Source organism: Moschus berezovskii, chromosome 2 (genome assembly GCF_049115385.1).
Source record: "Moschus berezovskii isolate FMDL1 chromosome 2, NW_MosBer_1.0, whole genome shotgun sequence".
Classification (NCBI taxonomy): Eukaryota; Metazoa; Chordata; class Mammalia; order Artiodactyla; family Moschidae; genus Moschus; species Moschus berezovskii.
The window spans coordinates 90388810-90407712 of NC_142461.1; the positions used below are offsets into that span (position 1 = coordinate 90388810).

An 18903-nucleotide genomic window follows, 5' to 3' on the forward strand; every position below is an offset into this window, starting at 1 on the left:
AATTCAAATCCAAATGATAATAACCTTATCGTTTCCATCTGGGCTGTCAATCTTGATTTTATATATGATAAACATTATTAGAATGACTAATGTCTGTATGTACAGATTCAGAGCTCATCCTTTCTCAACAGATAGGAGGTAAACAAGCATAATGAGCAATTATTGAGAACCTTTGGTCAACTAAGGAAGAATCATGTGCCTTTTTTTCAGACAAAATTCATTGTAGAATACAAACCTTTTTTTTTTTTTGCAGAGTCACAGTTTCTATTTGCAAATTCCTTTTTCCAGATGCCCTTCCTTCCTCATTTTCTCCTTTCCTTCCCTTCCTCCACTTTCACACGAAAGGACTGAGACTACTAACAGATTTTTTCTCTCTCTCTTTCACATCAGATGCAACTCCAGTAGTACCTTCACGGGCAGCAACTCCAAGATCTGTAAGAAACAAGTCACATGAAGGAATTACAAATTCTGTAATGCCTGAATGTAAGAATCCTTTCAAGTTAATGATTGGATCATCAAACGCCATGGGAAGGCTATATGTACAAGAACTGCCTGGAAGCCAGCAACAGGAACTCCACCCTGTCTACCCCCGGCAGAGATTGGGCAGCAATGAGCATGGACAGAAGTCTCCATTCCGTGGCAGCCATGGAGGCCTGCCCAGCCCCGCATCGTCAGGTTCCCAGATATATGGAGACGGCTCGATCTCGCCAAGGACTGACCCACTTGGAAGCCCTGATGTCTTCACAAGAAATAATCCTGGTTTTCACGGAGCTCCCAATTCTAGTCCTATTCATCTGAATAGGACTCCTCTTTCTCCGCCTTCAGTAATGCTACATGGTTCTCCTGTACAGTCATCCTGTGCAATGGCTGGAAGGACTAATATACCTCTTTCCCCAACCTTGACTACAAAGAGTCCAGTAATGAAAAAACCAATGTGTAATTTTTCAACTAATCTGGAAATGCCACGAGCAATGTTCCACCACAAACCACCCCAAGGCCCACCTCCCCCTCCTCCGCCTTCTTGTGCTCTTCAGAAAAAGCCATTAACATCTGAGAAAGATCCACTTGGCATTCTTGACCCTATTCCTAGTAAACCGGTGAATCAGAGCCCTGTTATCATTAATCCAACTAGTTTCCATTCAAATGTCCACTCTCAGGTACCTGTGATGAATGTAAGCATGCCTCCTGCTGTTGTTCCTTTGCCAAGTAATCTCCCTTTGCCAACTGTAAAACCTGGTCATACGAATCATGGGAGTCATGTACAAAGAGTTCAGCATTCAGCTTCAACCTCCCTGTCCCCTTCTCCAGTGACATCCCCAGTGCACATGATGGGGACTGGAATTGGAAGGATTGAGGCATCGCCCCAAAGATCACGCTCATCTTCCACATCATCAGATCACGGAAATTTCATGATGCCACCTCTAGGACCCCAGGCCAATTGCAGTGGTATTAAGGTTCCACCCAGGTCACCAAGGTCAACAATAGGGTCCCCAAGGCCATCAATGCCATCAAGCCCTTCTACCAAGTCCGATGGACATCATCAGTACAAGGATATCCCTAACCCATTAATTGCTGGAATGAGTAATGTACTAAATCCCCCAAGCAGTGCAGCTTTTCCTACTGCATCTGCCGGAAGTGGTTCTGTAAAGAGTCAGCCTGGTTTGCTGGGAATGCCTTTAAATCAGATCTTGAACCAGCACAATGCTGCCTCCTTTCCAGCAAGTAGTTTACTCTCAGCAGCAGCCAAAGCACAGCTAGCAAATCAAAACAAACTTGCTGGTAACAACAGTAGCAGCAGTAGCAATTCTGGAGCTGTTGCTGGCAGTGGCAACACTGAAGGACATAGCACTTTAAACACCATGTTCCCTCCTACTGCCAACATGCTTCTCCCGTCAGGTGAAGGGCAAAGTGGTCGAGCAGCACTAAGAGATAAGCTGATGTCTCAGCAAAAAGACTCATTGCGGAAAAGAAAACAGCCACCTACCACAGTGTTGAGTTTGCTCAGACAGTCTCAAATGGATAGTTCTGCAGTTCCTAAACCTGGACCCGACTTGCTAAGGAAGCAGGGTCAGGGGTCGTTTCCCATCAGTTCAATGTCTCAGTTACTACAGTCTATGAGTTGTCAAAGCTCTCACTTGAGTAGCAATAGTACCCCGGGTTGTGGGGGCTCGAATACTGCTTTGCCTTGCTCTGCTAACCAGCTGCATTTTACAGATCCCAGTATGAACTCCAGTGTTCTTCAGAATTCACTGACACAGAGCATACCTTTAAGAGGGGAAGCCGTGCACTGCCACAATGCAAACACTAACTTTGTTCACAGTAACAGTCCAGTCCCAAACCACCATCTTACAGGTTTAATAAATCAGATTCAGGCTAGCGGGAACTGTGGGATGCTCAGTCAGTCGGGCATGGCTTTAGGAAATTCATTACATCCCAATCCACCTCAGTCAAGAATTTCAACGTCCTCCACTCCAGTGATACCAAACAGCATTGTTAGCAGCTATAATCAAACAAGTTCTGAAGCAGGTATGGTTTTATTAGAAAAAAGTACCCAAAGGTACTAAACTTTTGTACGTTTTTTAAAAATTTGTACCAAAATATTTATTATGATAAGAAATGATCCTTTCCCCGATGTGAAATTCTCATCATTTCTTTAGTATTTATAATTTTATTTACAGAATGCTAGGGATTTGTCTCTTAGAAGAAAATAACAACCAAGAGGATTCCATGTGTTTCCGTTATTCGTTGTCAATCTGTCGTTTTGAATTTCGTTCGACTTTCAGTTGGTTCAATAACCATTGGACTCTAAACTACGAAAGAAGCCATAGAAGGCAGGATTTCCTGGTTCATGAGACATGTATTTGGTCAATGCCAATATAAAAACTGTTTCCCCTAGCTTGTGTTTGTATTCAGGTAAATGAAGCTAACCTTGGAAAATCCAAAAAAGAGGCAAAAATAAATGGATATTTTTTTGTTCTTGCTGCTGACCAGAAATAGGTGAATGAATAGGAAGAGTTAACTAGAAGTTGTATGAAGTAGAAAGCTGTCTTCTAATGTGTTTTCTTATCCTAGTTTGCTATCCTTTATTACTATTTGTTTGAAAAAATTCAAAAAATGGATATTGGCTACTTCCTTTTTTAAAAAGGTAATAATTTAAGTTTTCTAATAAAAAAGGCTTGAAAACCTGATTTCCAGAATTTCTTATCTTGAAATTATTTTGAAGTTTTCTTGTAGAACTAAACCATTATTTTTACCATTGACGTTATTGTATCTCGTTATCTGCTATTAATGGAGACAGATTTATTTGAAAGTAGACACATTAGAAAGAACTGTATTTTGTTCAGGAGATTCCTCAGAAATTGTTATTTAAAAAAATTTAAAGAAGCACTACAGAGATAAATTCAGAGACATCTGAAAATTTGACCATAAGAATATTAGAAATACCCAAAATCCAACAGTAATGATTTGAGAGATTGGTGGGAAATGACAAGGTGGAAATAAAAAATGAATATAGAGACAGTATTACTCAGATATGAAAACAGTGGGCTTTTAAAACCAGATTGCTACTGGAAGTGAGAAAACTGCTAAGGCTTTTAATAGTAAGCTATTGTGTGGTTATATATAGACTGTGTTATACCACCATGCTAGAAAGGCATTATGACCTACATGTCTTTGTTGTTGATAGTAAAATCAAGTGTTTTCCTTCCTGGTGTCACTACTTATACCTGCCATTCTCCACAACTTCTGTTATGTGTTATGTTTGATGTCAGTATTTAATGAAGAACTGTTCATTGACCTCTTGTGTTAAAAAGAATATAAGGTGAAAAAGATAATTGAAATGATTAGTGCCTTCTTGATAGTCTAAGAAATCTCATGAAGCTATTTTTTATGTGTTTAACAGGATACTTCTTCCAAAGGGGCTTCCAGCTTCTCAGTGACTCGTATTTCTTTTTAGATAATCTCAAATAAATGAAAATTTAATCTTATGCATTTAGCAGATTAAAGTTACATAAAGTCAGTAACTATTTAAAAATACACTATATTTATTAAGCATACCTTCAATCATTTGGATGAGACATTGTCTCATTGTATTATATTTTTAAATTTTGATACCCCTTACCTCAACTTACTTTGTTTCAGGTCTAAGTTCATATTTCAAAGTGTACATATTTTATTAATGATGTATTTTTAATTTATCTATAATGGAAAAGACCGACATTTATTTATGTTCTTGTTTCTTCTGATTGTCAAGTTTAGACTTTATATAGTCTTAGACGTGTATTTTCTTGTTCCATGCCTCTCTGTAAAACATCAGATCTGGATTGCCAGTGCTGGGATTGTTGAAACACATACATTGAAAATGTATTAATATAAGGAAAGTGTTAGCATATAAATAGCTCAAAGGGATGAGAATAAATGTCTAATAATGATGTGGATGTGACCAATCATGTGTAAGATAACAGAAAACATATGCCTGATAAAAATCTAGGTCAGTTAGAATTTTTTAAAGTATTAAACTTAATAAAATTAAATACTAATTAATGTACATAGATCTGATGTGCAGCTGGTAATAAAAATGGGTAGATTTACTAATGTAGCTCTTTTGATGAGCTGATTTATTGAAAAGGTCTCTAATATCATTTTTTTTAGATACACAGTGAACTGTGTCAGCTGAATGTACTATTGTGATAATTGCTTAGCATCCATCAAATAAACACCAAAGGTGGGCATTTACAGTGAGACAGCTGATGACAGACGTAACTCTCCCTTCAAGTTTTGCTAAGTATGCGTAGCATACTAGGAAGACATTAGAAGAAAACACATTTTATTCTTAAAATGTTGCTTTTAGTTATCCTTGAGTACCTATGATGTACTAGGTGACTTACCTGTATTATTTCTAATTAGTGCAGTCTTCCAAAGTATAAGGTGTTCTTGTTCTCATTTTACAGATGGGTAAATTGAGCCTCAGAGAACTTGAGTATCCAAAGTCATACAGAATTGAATAAGGATTTGAATTCAGGTTCATCTGATCCTAAAATCCATTTTCTTCCCAGCTGCATAAGTTCTTCATTGGAAGCATCTAGTTGTCAAAAATACTGTTTTCCCTTTCAAATCTTTAAAAATATCCAAAAGACAGTGAATTGAAGCACATCAACGCATGTTAGATACCATGTTTGTAAACTTTTGATGCACTTTTAGACCAAAGTCACTTATCTTGCCTTCTCTCTCTGGACTCTGATATCCTAGTATACAATAACTAGGATGTTTGTGTCAATGCAGTTAAAATGTCCACAATATCAAAAGAACTACCCCTCATTTGTGAACTACATTTGGTAACCTTTATGTAAACGATTTTGTATTGCCTCACTCAGATAAGAATGGGTTTCCTAGTGGGTGATGTAGGCCTGTGTAGGAGACAGCTGTGCCCATGCCAGCCCTGTCACTCAGTGCTGACAGCACAGTGAGGGTGAGCGACACCTACAGGTGACATGGCCCAAGTCTTCCTTGTGGTAGTGGAGCCTGAACAGAACTCAAATACCTCCTGCTCACCCCAGTGCCTTTTTTCCACTCTCCTAAGCAACAGCTCAAAAACGTTACATTAAGACTTCATTGAAGACCAGAAATCACCCTGAAAACATTTAACTTGATAGGTTATTTTCAAGAACTTCTTTTATAGAGAGGTTTTTATTATAAACAACACAAATATTCATGTTCTAGGCCTATATGTGAATACCAGTCCATATTTAAAATGTATTATAACTCATATATGAGAATTAAAGGCAAAGATGGTTAAAAAAAATCAGATAAAAGATACGAAATCCTTAGAAAACACTTCTAAAACTTAGAAGATATCAGGTTTTATTAATTCTATTTGGCGTTTTGAAATTGCCTTTCCACTACAGCTCTCTGAACACTTTGCATTGCAAAGTTTACAGGTTTCTATTAACGTTTTGGCTATGAAATTACAAGTGAAGTTTAATATTTCCATGTAACAGATTTAGAAAATGACCAGTAGGATACTTGGTAACATTCCTCAAGTTGTAAAACAAAGTTCTGGTGGATCTGGCAACCAAACCCAATCAGTTCCTCAATCTCAGTCCAAACATTCAAACTGCTGAATGCAGGTATGTTATGAAACCCATCAGCTGTGTATACATTTAAAGCAACTTTCAGTTTATGAAGTTAGATGAATTTCAACATTTAAGTGGTTCCAGCATGTGTCCTGTTGTTTGGTTTAGGGAAGAATTCAAAATCAAGTGCCCTGATGGGCATATTTCATCAGGGCCATGCCTCCTCAGGCCTCTGACCCCTGCCCACCTGTTTACCACAGAACAAAAACACACATGCCAGTGACTGGGGCCTGTGCAGAGGACCCCGCCTTTCATGGCCCTGTGGGTTTTCACAGAAGCAAAAAGATTTAGACTATTCTGCTAACCAACTTAATAACTGAAGCTTGCCTTCCTCCAAATGATTAAGTCATTAAATACAACTTTTTCACTTTAAAATGCCTTTTATATTCTCATTTTTTTGGTAATAAACATTTAATCAGCTCTTCTAAACACATGAAAATAAAGTCCTCTGAAGGGGCAGAGTATGAGTTTGTACCAAAAGAGTAAATAATTCAATCATTTCTTTGCCTTAACTCTTAAAGATAAACATCAACTAACAAGAATATACATAAACCTGTGAATAAATATATGCTCATGAATATTTATATATATAGATATATTTTTTTTTTTTTTTAACTCTGGAAAAGAAAGTGTTTTTTCAGCACAAAATACATTTGATTGAAACTCACAACTGGTAGGGAAACTTAAGAGACCACAAAAGGATACTTCAGATATAAGCTTGGCTTTTTGTTCTCTGTATTTATTTATTATTAGAACATCCCAGTAAAGAAAGGGAAATTGTAATTCCCTTCATTTGAGGTTATAGTTGCAAAAAGGTTATGGGATAAAAATACTCCAGGATGGATTATTGTACATGTTAGCTCTCTCAGGATATGGGACGTTTGAAGGGAAGTAAGCCTCTTGTCTAATGTAGACTTATATAGAGTGGAAAAAGGCAAAGATTCCTTTAAGGCTGTGACTGAATTAACAATAGTTGCTATTGAAAGTATTTCCACCCAAGTTTTTAAATGCCTAGATTCCTCATCTGATTGATGCACAGACTTCTAGGTTGAAAGTTGCCCTTTGCTCTTATTTTTTAACCAAATACAAAACTATATTAAATTCTTGATTATGTGATACAAAATCTATGTCTATTCTTTTAGATAAAGTTTTGCAAAATGAGCCATTTCTTCTTTGCTGTAAGATATTTTTACAACAGACAATGTCTTGCTGTTTAAGAAGGTTTCCTAATATCAGGGTTACACCACTTGCTTTGTTTACATAATCCAGGTTTAATGTTTCCTCATGTACAAAAAAAGGAATTAAAATGTTTGAATTTAGACATCGAGTCTATGTAATCAAAAGTGATAACAGAACTCATAGTGGTGTGATATGTTTGCTGATTCAATGATCTATTTTGTACCTTTCAAGAAATAAATTGTCCCAGTGTGCAAATTGGGAGAATTTTATTCTATTGCAATACACTAAGCTCACTTATAAAACCACTATAAATCCTTGAGATCTCAAGGAGTTGTCTATGCTTTCTTTACTAAAATCAAGTGGTCTAAAAATATTGAAGTAGCCTCTAAAAGTACCCAAATTCTAGGCAGTAAAGTTAATTCTACCAAAATCTGACTCATTGAAAATAATGCTGAAACATAATTCCTGCAGTGTCATCAAAACAGATTTCATTTCCATGTGCGTGTAGTACTAAATAAATCATAATTTCTACCTTCAAGGAACTTCTATCAAACAACATTAATGCTAACGAAGGAAAGAGTAGAGTAAAAGTTATTTTCTAAGAATTATACTTCTGGCAAAGTCAAAGCAACAACTCACCATTTTACAGATTTAAAATGGAACTAGACAGAAGTCTGCAGATGTTGCCAAGATACTCCTGGGGTAGGAGCTAATCCAGGGAAATTCAGAGTCTCTCTCCAAGACCCATGGGTACAGGTATAGGAGAGAGTAGTATTTATCACAGATGCCCTAGAGCAGGGCTCCTGGACTGCATAACTCCACAGGAATACCTGCCACATTAGAGTCTGATAAGTATGCCTCCTGAAACACAGCTCCATAGATCATCCTGAGCAAATGAGAGACCTGATCTTAAAGCAATGTTTTTCAAACATTTTTTTTACGTCTAATTTCTTTCTAACAAGAAATTAACTTGGATTCCATTTCACCAAAGATAAGTTTTTAATGTACAACAAAAATTTCCTGAAAAAACACTCCATGTGATGTACCCTGCCATTCTATCTCATCCTATCTCATTCTATTTTTATGACAGTCATGATCCACTGAAATTATTTCATCACCCACTAACAGAGCATGCCCCAGCATTCACATGTATAAGTTAACAGAATCAGTTTCCACAAAATAATATCATGGCTATGATTTGTACTTTTTTTTCTTTACTATTTCATTTATCAAAATATACTGATTGAGGGTATATGAAATTGATTTTACAGCCTTTAAATAGCTCTAAACACTGTCTTAAAATATTCGTGAGGTAGTTAACTCAGTATTTATTGAGCATCTGGTATGTGCTCAGCACTGTTTAGCACTGAAAATAAAATAGTATACAATGGAAGGACACAAAGTTAACTATTAGTAACCTAGAAACTACTTGTGCTGCTCATTAAACAAAATGGATAAACTCCCAGTTTGAATATTGGTAGATGGAGCATATTAACTGTTATTCTAGCATACAGAGAGAACAGAAATCCTACCAACCAAGAGAATTAACCTCTTCTCTCAGCATTTGTTTCCTTACAATAACTATTAAGAAAAATGTGATTAAAAGCATTTGCAAAACAAAAAACCATTGTTACTTGAGAAACTGAAAAATCTCAAGCTTTTGTTTTTTTTTTCATTTCAACAGCTTTTAGGGTAATCCTATGTGTTAATAAAGGAAGCAGAAATGATCAGTAATAAAACACACAATTTTGTCTGACCCCATAAGAATGGCCTCCTCGATCCAGTCATCATCACTCTGACCTCATACTCCAAGGTACAGGCTACATTCCTTCCTTCCACTGGTCTTGCCTCTTCCCTAAGAGGTTGGCCCTGTTGAGGGTAGAGAGTATTTTCTCAGATACTGCCACCGATCCCTCCCCACTCATTTTCTAAGTTGTTTTGGTTTTGGATGAAGAGCAAATAGACACTAGTTCCTAGGGCTTCCTGCCTACTGGTAAGGGAATGCTGGGTGTTTATATCAACATCCAAGGCATAAGACAGAGATTGGTATATCTTTGTAAATGCTTATTACCATGTCATTACTAAGGCTTGGATTACTAATGTTGGAAGATTTAGACTGCTCATAAAAGTTATCTTTCAATTTTTGAAATCAATCCTTTAAATAGGAGAAATTTTTTCTATTTTCATGAGATTGAGAAGTATATTTACTAGACTCACTAGGGCATGATATTTTCTCTTGTCTCTAGAAGCATTCATTTTTATTAAGGATTATCACTGATCCAGTTTGCAATTGAAATACACTTGCAAAGCAAATTATAAAGGTCAGATAGTGAAGGAGTACCTTCTATATGATTTATTTCTTAGGTTCTTGAATTTTGTGGCTAAAAATCAGTATTTAGGCTTATCAATTTAGAAAAAGTTTTGTAGCATGAAGTTATATTTATCAAAATTGGGACTGTATGCCGAACTGGTGTTATGGCATTTTAAAATTATTTTTAATGGAAAGATAATTGCTTTACAATATTGTGTTGCTTTCTGCCATACACCAACATGAGTCAGCCATAGGTACATATGTCCCATCCCTCTTGAACCTCCCTCCCACCTCCCACCCCTTCCCACCCCTATAGGTTGTCACAGAGGCCCAGTTGGAGTTCCCTGAGTCATACAGCAAATTCCCATTATAATGATATTTTTAAAACACCTGTTGGTCAGTTGGAATGAGCCTTATGCCCTCTCTGTGCACATACAAAGACATGTGCAACAGTATTAATACTTAAGGGCCAACTGTGAAAAAGTTTAGCCTAATATGAACAATCATTTTTCTCAGAATATTAGTGACAAAAGAAAAAAATCTAAAGAGATAGACACTACCTTTGTTTTGAAAAGCAAGTTTTTTAAAATGAGATGAAACATCTCAAGAATAAAATTTAGTAATAGGAAAAATGTCCTTTAAAAAATCCTAAAAAGAAATTACTGATGCTATTTCTGTATATACAGTCATATAAAGACACACACGCATTATAAATTATATGTGTGTGTGAAGAATACAGTTTACATCTAGAAATCTGCCCCACAGGAAAAAGTCCCACTGTTGTTTCCTAATTGTACTGGACTATCTCAATCTTTGATTGGGTGTCTAGGAATATGATCTCACACCAGGGATGTTTGTTTGGGTAGCTTTCCAGTCTTAATTTCTTACTTCTTTAAAAGTAACAGAAACAATGAGAAAAAGAAGTTATGCCAGTTTGTGGTGCTGCTGGCTGGTGTGAAATAAAAATTCTTTCCAATTAAAGGACTTCAGCTTGCTAACTTGTTCCAGGCTCCCAGCTGCCTTTTAGTTATTTAACCGCTAAATATTCAGTGAATAGTTTGCTTTTTAAAAAACTAAAAAAAAAAAAAAAAAAAAAAACTATCTCCTTCATTAGATTAGGCACAAAACAGCTGCTCCCACCAAAAAAGAAAATCAGCTTTGAGAAAACATTTTCCCCCACATGCTTCAACAGATGATAGTGTTTTATGCAGAGATAAGTAGTAAGTTCACCAGAGAATGCCTATTCAGGGTTAATTGGTTCAAATATAAGCAATTTCCAATTTTCTTCCCAGCTATAAAAATTGATGGGATCCTCTTTCAGTGACCCCAAGCAATAATGAGTGACTGTAAGAATTCAGAGTACTTTGGGATGGACCTCTTCCTCTGTAAGATTATTTTAACTCTCCAGCATTCCTGGGAGTCTTCTAAAGTAACTTGACATCTTTCAACCATCTCCTTTCCAGCAGCCTTTATCTCCTGGCACTGGACCAGGAGATAAAGAGTCAGTTTTCATTTTCTCTGCAGATGGGTGGTATTCTCTCCTCCACATACACACTTGCCACACACAGAGAGCAAGTGATATGATTTCTAGAAGTTGAATGCATGTTTTACAATCTTAATAGATTGATTCAGCCAACATTTTTTGAATGCCAACCATGTGTTAGAGACTCATGTCTTGTAAATACAGAGGGAAATAAGTAATCCTTGCCTTTAATGGTTTAGAAAGATGATTTTGAATACCTTCACTGCTTGTCTAAAGCAGCACGTTTAACCAGGGTTGGGAGGGCTGGGGTGGGTAGAAAGCAGTGTACAATATTTTCAGTCATATTTCTTTGTTTTGAAGATACATAGGATTCTTATTACCCTCCATACACTTTATTACCTCCTTGTCTATTTTAAAAATTACTTTGCATCCACTTAGAAGCCCATTCTCTTTCCTTTTCACCTCTCAAATCCCAGATCAAAGATTACCACTTGCTTAGTTTTTCCTAACACCTTCAGTTTTACAATTGTTCCCTTGTTATATACCTGCTATAGTTCCTAGTATATTGCCTTGCAGTTACACTAACTTTATGAAAAGAGCTTTAAAATTTCCTGGTTCATAAGCAGCTCTCAATAAATGTTTATTTGAGGCAGACAGGTAGATCTGTGTGTTTATCATATTGTCTAAATTCTGCTATCCTGAAAAAATAGGCAGGGTGTTGTGTTGTTGTTGTTGTTTGTCTGTATCATCATTTTTACCCTTTTGTTCAGCAGGGTATACTTGATTGTTGAAATGGTGTGTTGAAAACTAGGGAAATTAAAAAATATGCCTTGATCTACGTATTACCCTTAAGAAGCTTGTGATACTCACCACCTTGTTTGTAATGCAAAAATGTACCCAGAATAACTGTATTTTCTTTATTGTAATTCCTCAAGAATATTTAGATGGAGAACTTTTAGAATAATGTCCCCTAATACTACTTTCATAAATCCTCAAAATGGATGTTTCTCTTTCACAAAATAAAGATAAAAGAGTAATAACCTCTAAGGAAATCCTTCATCTACAAAGCCTTGTCATATACACACTAGACTATTTTGGAAATGTACTCTTGACTGTGATTAGAGGAATGGTAATCTGTACATTTAAATATGTCATTATTATTTAGCAGATGGGGAAAAAGCCATAGATAGTGATTACTAGTAAATAAGAGTTTTTATTAGCTTGTTCAAAAAAATGGTTTCCAAATGCAAATAAAGCAAAGTACCTGTTTATAGAAATGGCAGCAAGATTTAACAAGCACTGAAATGTTTAAGGTGTTACTGTTTTTTATCACAGATCTGAATTAATATTTAAAGATTTGTATACCCTGTGCCTACCTCAGCATATTATCTCCTTTAAATGCAACAGTGAGAGCTTTAAAAAAATAAATAAAGCAGACCACAAGAGCTAGAAGACTTGCAAAGTCATGCTATTGAGATATATGTGTTGGATATGCTGATTTTATACTTACTGCTGTTACCACATCATCACAACTAACTTTAGCTACTAATGTCAATAATGATAACAATGATAGCTCCTTTTATTTGTATACTTTTACATGTTGCAAGCCTTTCACTTACCTGTTTTTGATGCTCACAATGATCATGCCAGTGAATTTCCTTAGAAAAATTCAAAGGTAGGAAACTTTCATATACAGGAAGATGTCCATCCCCATGTTGTATATAATAATGAAAAAAAATCAAAATATGAATGCCAAACTTTATCAGATAGTTCAATAAATATGATCAGTCCATATGCTACATGGTTAAAAGTATTCATATAGAGTCTATATTTCAAAAAGGAAAAACCATTGCGTTATTCTGGTAGGAGAAAATAAGAAAAATATATCATTGTATTTGTACTTCTATTACAACTATGGAAACATTTCTGTGTATTTGGACAGGGCCTCAATGGTAACATAGTCATATATAAAGTGTGTTGTGATGGCATAGCACAGCAGTAAAATATTTGAATTATTTTAGATTTTCAGTAACACTGTATTGTTCATTATAACATATACATGTTTAATACTTTAATAAATGTATGTGCTTATAATAATTAATATTTGCTAAATGTATATATTATTATAAAACAATGCACTTCTTTAGGGTAAGACATTTTCCAAAAGATGCTTGTAGGTTCCTTTTCAACGGAATGTGATTCTCACCCTCCCCACACCCCCATTGTGTATCTGGATCACCAGGGGTGATTTCAAAGAATACTACTGCCCAGGCTGTACCCCAAGAGATGAGTTCTCTACTGATCTTGGTTAGGGCTCAGACATTGGTTGGTTTGTTGGCTTGTTTGTTTTGTGCAGCTTGGTTTGGTAACACCTAAAAAATTATAATACACAACTCTCATTTTATTCTTGAATTTTCATCTTTAGCATACATAAGACTTTCACAATTAAGAATACTATTTGGATGAAGACTAGTTTTTTGGAGGAATCATGAGTATAAAGTATCTTTATGCTATTAGAATGACAAAGATTTAAAAATAATGATAAAACACAATGTTGGTGAGAAAAATGAGCACTACCTACATTGTTTATAGAAATATAAATGGAATGCATATTGATCAGCTACAATGGAGGGCAGTCTGACAATGTGTATCCAGAGCTTTAAAAATATATAAACCTTTTGTCTCTGGAACTCTACTTTTAAGAATTTTTCCTTAGAAAACAATTGAGCATATTAGCAAAGATGAGTAAATAAGAATGTTTATCATAATGTTGTTTAAAATAGTAAAAGATTGTAAACTATCAAAATATCCACAACTATGGATTGAATAAATTATGGTATACCCATACATGATACTAGTAAAATAGATCTATAGTTAACATGAAAGAATAGTAACAATGTATTGATAAATGAAAAGTTACAAAACAATATGATTCTGTATTTGTTTAAAATATATGTACCATATATATATGTGTGTGTGTGTGTGTCTGCATATGTAATACGTACATACAGGTGGAAAAGCCCGGAAAACTATACACTAAAATATTAATAGTTATATTTGAATAGGTACTTTTTATTTTCTGTTTTGTATTCTCATGCATATTCTATTTGTTTTTTTCCCTTAAAAGAAAATGCTAGTAATATAAATAAAGACCAAAACTTTTTTTTTAATGTCAAAATATATTTTGAAAAATGAAGCCTTGTTACTTTTTTCTACCTAACTGAATGGACTACAACACAGCTTCCCCCATTTTTACTTTGTCCGACTGTGAAAAACAAGATATTTTACAGTTAGAACAGCTATTTCTCAAAGTGCTAACCTTCTCCAGCGTATTTATGTTCAAAGTAGATTAAGAAGTATGAAGTTGAACTTGTTTCATTAACATGTCAGATCATCTCTAATTACAGTTAATCTGGTTAGCCTTTACAAAGATGGCATGTAATATATTCATCAAAATGTATCTCAATGTATTTTTATAGAGAAGTCTTCCTTAACCTCCGCAATTAATAAGTGGGTTTTTTCCCCTTTCTTTCAGGCGGTTCAGGACCATCCTCCTCCATAGCCATAGCTGGCATCAACCACCCTGCCATCACAAAGACAACATCTGTTCTTCAAGATGGCGTCATAGTCACCACCGCAGCTGGAAACCCACTGCAGAGTCAGCTGCCCATTGGGAGTGATTTTCCTTTTGTTGGCCAGGAGCACGCACTTCATTTTCCATCCAACAGCACTTCAAACAACCATCTTCCACACCCCTTGAACCCCAGCCTCCTCAGTTCTCTACCTATCTCTTTGCCAGTGAATCAACAGCATCTCCTAAACCAGAATCTATTAAATATCCTCCAGCCTTCAGCAGGAGAAGGCAAGTCTGAGATCAACCTCCACCCTTTAGGTTTTCTCAACCCGAATGTAAATGCTGCTTTAGCTTTTCTCTCCGGTGACATGGATGGGCAGGTATTGCAGCCTGTTCACTTTCAACTCTTAGCAGCCCTGCTTCAGAACCAAGCCCACGCAGCTGCCATGCTTCCCCTGCCATCTTTCAATCTGGCCATCTCAGATCTTTTGCAACAGCAAAATACCCCCTTACCCTCATTAATACAGATGACAGCCCCACCAGACCATTTGCCAAGCAATCAGTCAGAGAACAGCCGAGCTGAGACCCTTTTAACCAACCCCCTGGGGAACCCTTTACCAAGCTTTGCAGGCAGTGACACTACTTTTAACCCCCTCTTCCTCCCAGCTGTCACTGGGGCCTCAGGATTAATGGCCTTGAATCCCCAGCTGTTGGGAGGTGTCCTGAACTCGGCATCGGCCAACACCGCTAACCATCCAGAGGTTTCCATAGCAGCTTCTTCCCAGGCAACCACTACCACAACCACCACATCATCAGCAGTGGCAGCACTGACTGTCTCAACACTTGGTGGGACAGCAGTGGTGTCAATGGCAGAAACATTGCTGAATGTGTCTAGTAATGCTGGGGATACACCTGGTCCAGCTAAACTCAACAGTAACTCTGTGGTGCCACAGCTACTTAACCCTCTACTGGGGACAGGTCTGCTTGGTAAGTTAAATTTTTTCACAAATTTTTACAAAAGAAACGTTTTTCTAATTCTATTTTCTCCTTTAAAAAAACCCCTCCATTTTGTCACACTATTTTTAAAAATGTTTTTGTTATGTCACAGATTGCTTAAGGAAGAACTAAATATAATAACACCCACACACAACCATAGTTATACAAACATGAAAATGACTTTTTCCTTTTCCCCTATTCTAGAAATACTAAATGTCATTTTAATCTGCTTTCTCTTCTAATTCTGATGCCACCTAAACCTAACCTGCTCATCATTCTCTTAAGCCAAGTATTGTCTTATTTTTCAAATAATTTAATCACAGGTACACCTTAAAAATAACACTTACTTGAATTTTAGTTGATGTGGCATCACAGGGTTAGTATGAGCAGCTGCACTGTGGATGAAAACAGTTTGAGGAAGTGCTTTTCCAGGTGATCCCTAAATTAATGAAACTAAATGCTTATCCAGCAACATAAGAAACAAGACATAAAAACATTCAAAGTTAATGCTTGCCCAAGTTCAAGGAAACAAATAGCTACTGCTCGGTTTTCTCAAACAGTATTATTCTTTAGAACTTTGTGGCTTAAAAACAAAATCCTTTATGTAGATTATCTTATCTCAAAAAAGTTATAAAATCATGTCAAGTTTATTCAGCTGTTTGATGCAGGTAATTGTAGTATAGAGATGGTGCCCATAAAGTCTGGAAACATAGGCAAATGCACATGATATTGTCAAGGGCATCTTCAGTAGCTTAAAAAATAATATGTTTCTAGTTTTCATAAGCACCTTTATAAAATAGTTTAATTAGTCCTATTTGGCAATCAAATTAGTGTAGTAAAGAACCTAAAAAGCACTACAGATTTCAACTCATAGGACAATTTCTATGACATTATCCTAAAAATAATGTCAATGTAATTTCAAAACAAGTTAATTTTGAAGTTCAAATATAACTTTGGTATTAACTATCCTATCTGATTATATAACATGTATTTTTTATGACTATGACAGTGAATTTTTCTGTATTACTAGCTTTCTTTACAATTTTCATTTTAGGTAACCAAAATACCAAATACATATTTTATGTAAAAGCAAAATATATATTAAAACAAAGACAAAATACATATTAATACATATTTCTAAACCAAATGTAATTTGATTTGATGGTAGGTATTATTATGGCTTGAGAACTAAGTTTTGTAAACAGGCCTGGTCAGGCCCCCGTATTTTAACTATCTTATGATTGCTAAAGCATTTAGGGCTAATTTTAACCTTTAATTAAATTAATTAATTTAACATTTAATTAATTAATTTAACATTTAATTAATTAATTTAACATTTAATTAATTAATTTAACATTTAATTAAAATGGCTTCAAGGAATTCTATGACACTGAAGATCAATATATAAGGATTGGCTCATGGATAGACCAAAGACTAAGTAGTCTCTCAATGATATAAAATCAAAACACTAATTATGAAAGATAAATAATAAAATTAGTCTTTCTTACCACTTAGTAAGACTTTGAGGAGAAAAAGAGAAAACAGTTACCATGTAAGTCTAGTTTTTAGTTTTTTTAGGAATCCTCAAAAAAGATAGGCATAGGACCTCCAAAGAATCACATTGACTTATATTTTATATTTTTCATACTATAGGTGACATGTCCTCAATAAACAGTACTTTGAATAACCATCAACTGACTCATCTACAGTCGCTGTTAAACAACAATCAGATGTTTCCTCCAAATCAGCAGCAGCAGCAGCTTCTTCAGGGGTACCAGAATCTCCAGGCATTTCAAGGACAGTCCACAATTCCTTACCCAGCTAACAATAACCCCATGGCTTGTCTGTTTCAGAACTTCCAGGTACTCTCCTTTCCTGGGTTACTTTAGTAGAAAACAGTGTTTACTACTTGTTTTTCTAAATTGGGAGAAACAGACAAAAGAAAGTGATTATGTACCTTTTCACCTCTACTTACTATTTATTCCTCAGTAATGAATGTTGTTAAAGTTTCAGTGTTTTTGTTTGAAGCATTTTATTTTGTATGAAACATCTCAGTGGACCTTTAGAAGTTGTTATTAAAAACTGATCATGTTACCCTCTTAAACCCTTTTGTGGTTTCCCATTGCTCCCAGGGCTTCCCTGGTGACTCAGTGGTAAAGAATCCACCTACCAATGCAGGAGACTGGAGGACCATCCCTGGGTCAACAAGATACCCTGGAAAAGGAAATGGCAACCCACTCCTGTATTCTTGCAGGAAATCCCATGGACAGAGGAGCCTGGTGGGCTATAGTCCATGGGGTAGCAAAAAGAGTTGGATACAACTTAGCAGCTAAACTACAACATTGCTCCCATAATTAAAATCCACATCCTTAAGGTGTTTACCCTGCCTCACTTTCCAACACCAGCTCACACCACTCTCTCCCTGGCTTCAGCCATTTGGTCTTCTTTTAGTTCTAAAAACAAATAAATTCATGATAGATTAAGGAGCTGGATGGAAAGAGAAACATTAAATACATGAAAAAAATATAGAAGATTTTTAAATAATCTTCGGGTAGAAAAGGCTCTTTCAGCAAGGCACAAAACCAAGGAGTCAAAAAGAAAAGAGGTAACAGAGTTGAATATATAAAACTTTAAATCCGTACGATTAAAGATATTCTAAACAAAGGTGGCAACCTGGCAGAAGTTACTGGGTTGGCCAGAAAGTTTGTTCATTGGCCACATCCAAAGGTACTTTTGGCCAACCTAATACATGTATAATAATAGCAAATAATTGCCATTTCATAGTATTTTAAAAGCTCCTACAAATTAGGAAGAAAAAAGAATCGATTAGAAAAATGAGCAATAGAAATGAACAGACATATCAGAAAATTAAATAATAATTGGTAACAAACATGAATAATCAGAACTATACAAATTACAACATTACTATGTCCATCAGATAAATGATATCCTTTGCTAGCAAAGGAGTGGGGAACTGGATTCTTTCAGATATATTGTTGGTCTGATTGTATGCTGACATAGTCCTTTTAGAGGGTGATTGACAGTTTATCAATTTTATGTATATATATATATAAATATATATATACACACACACACATACACATATATGTGTGTCTATATATGTGTGTGTCCGTTGATCCACAAGTTCAACTTTTATATTTTGGAGAAATCAAGGCACAATCTAGAATGTTTTGTTGCAATTTGATTTGTGGTGTCAAAAATTAGAAAC

General features: G+C 35.6%; 1 protein-coding gene across 7 annotated transcripts in view; it reads left to right on the top strand.

The window, feature by feature from the left end:
• MBD5 (methyl-CpG binding domain protein 5) overlaps positions 1-18903 on the top strand; it is a 486804-nt gene that overhangs the window by 428350 nt on the left and 39551 nt on the right. For 6 of the 7 annotated variants that reach the window (XR_016035558.1, XR_016035557.1, XR_016035556.1 and 3 more), the window contains 3 exons: positions 391-2526; positions 14640-15665; positions 17328-17536. Coding sequence is in view for 1 of the 7 variants with exons in the window: in XM_088829246.1 (XP_088685372.1) it covers positions 391-2526; positions 14640-15665; positions 17328-17536 (3371 nt within the window). In the remaining 6 variants the exon portion in view is untranslated. The remainder of the gene's footprint in view (positions 1-390; positions 2527-14639; positions 15666-17327; positions 17537-18903) is intronic. The other variant, XR_016035562.1, reaches the window with a different exon arrangement.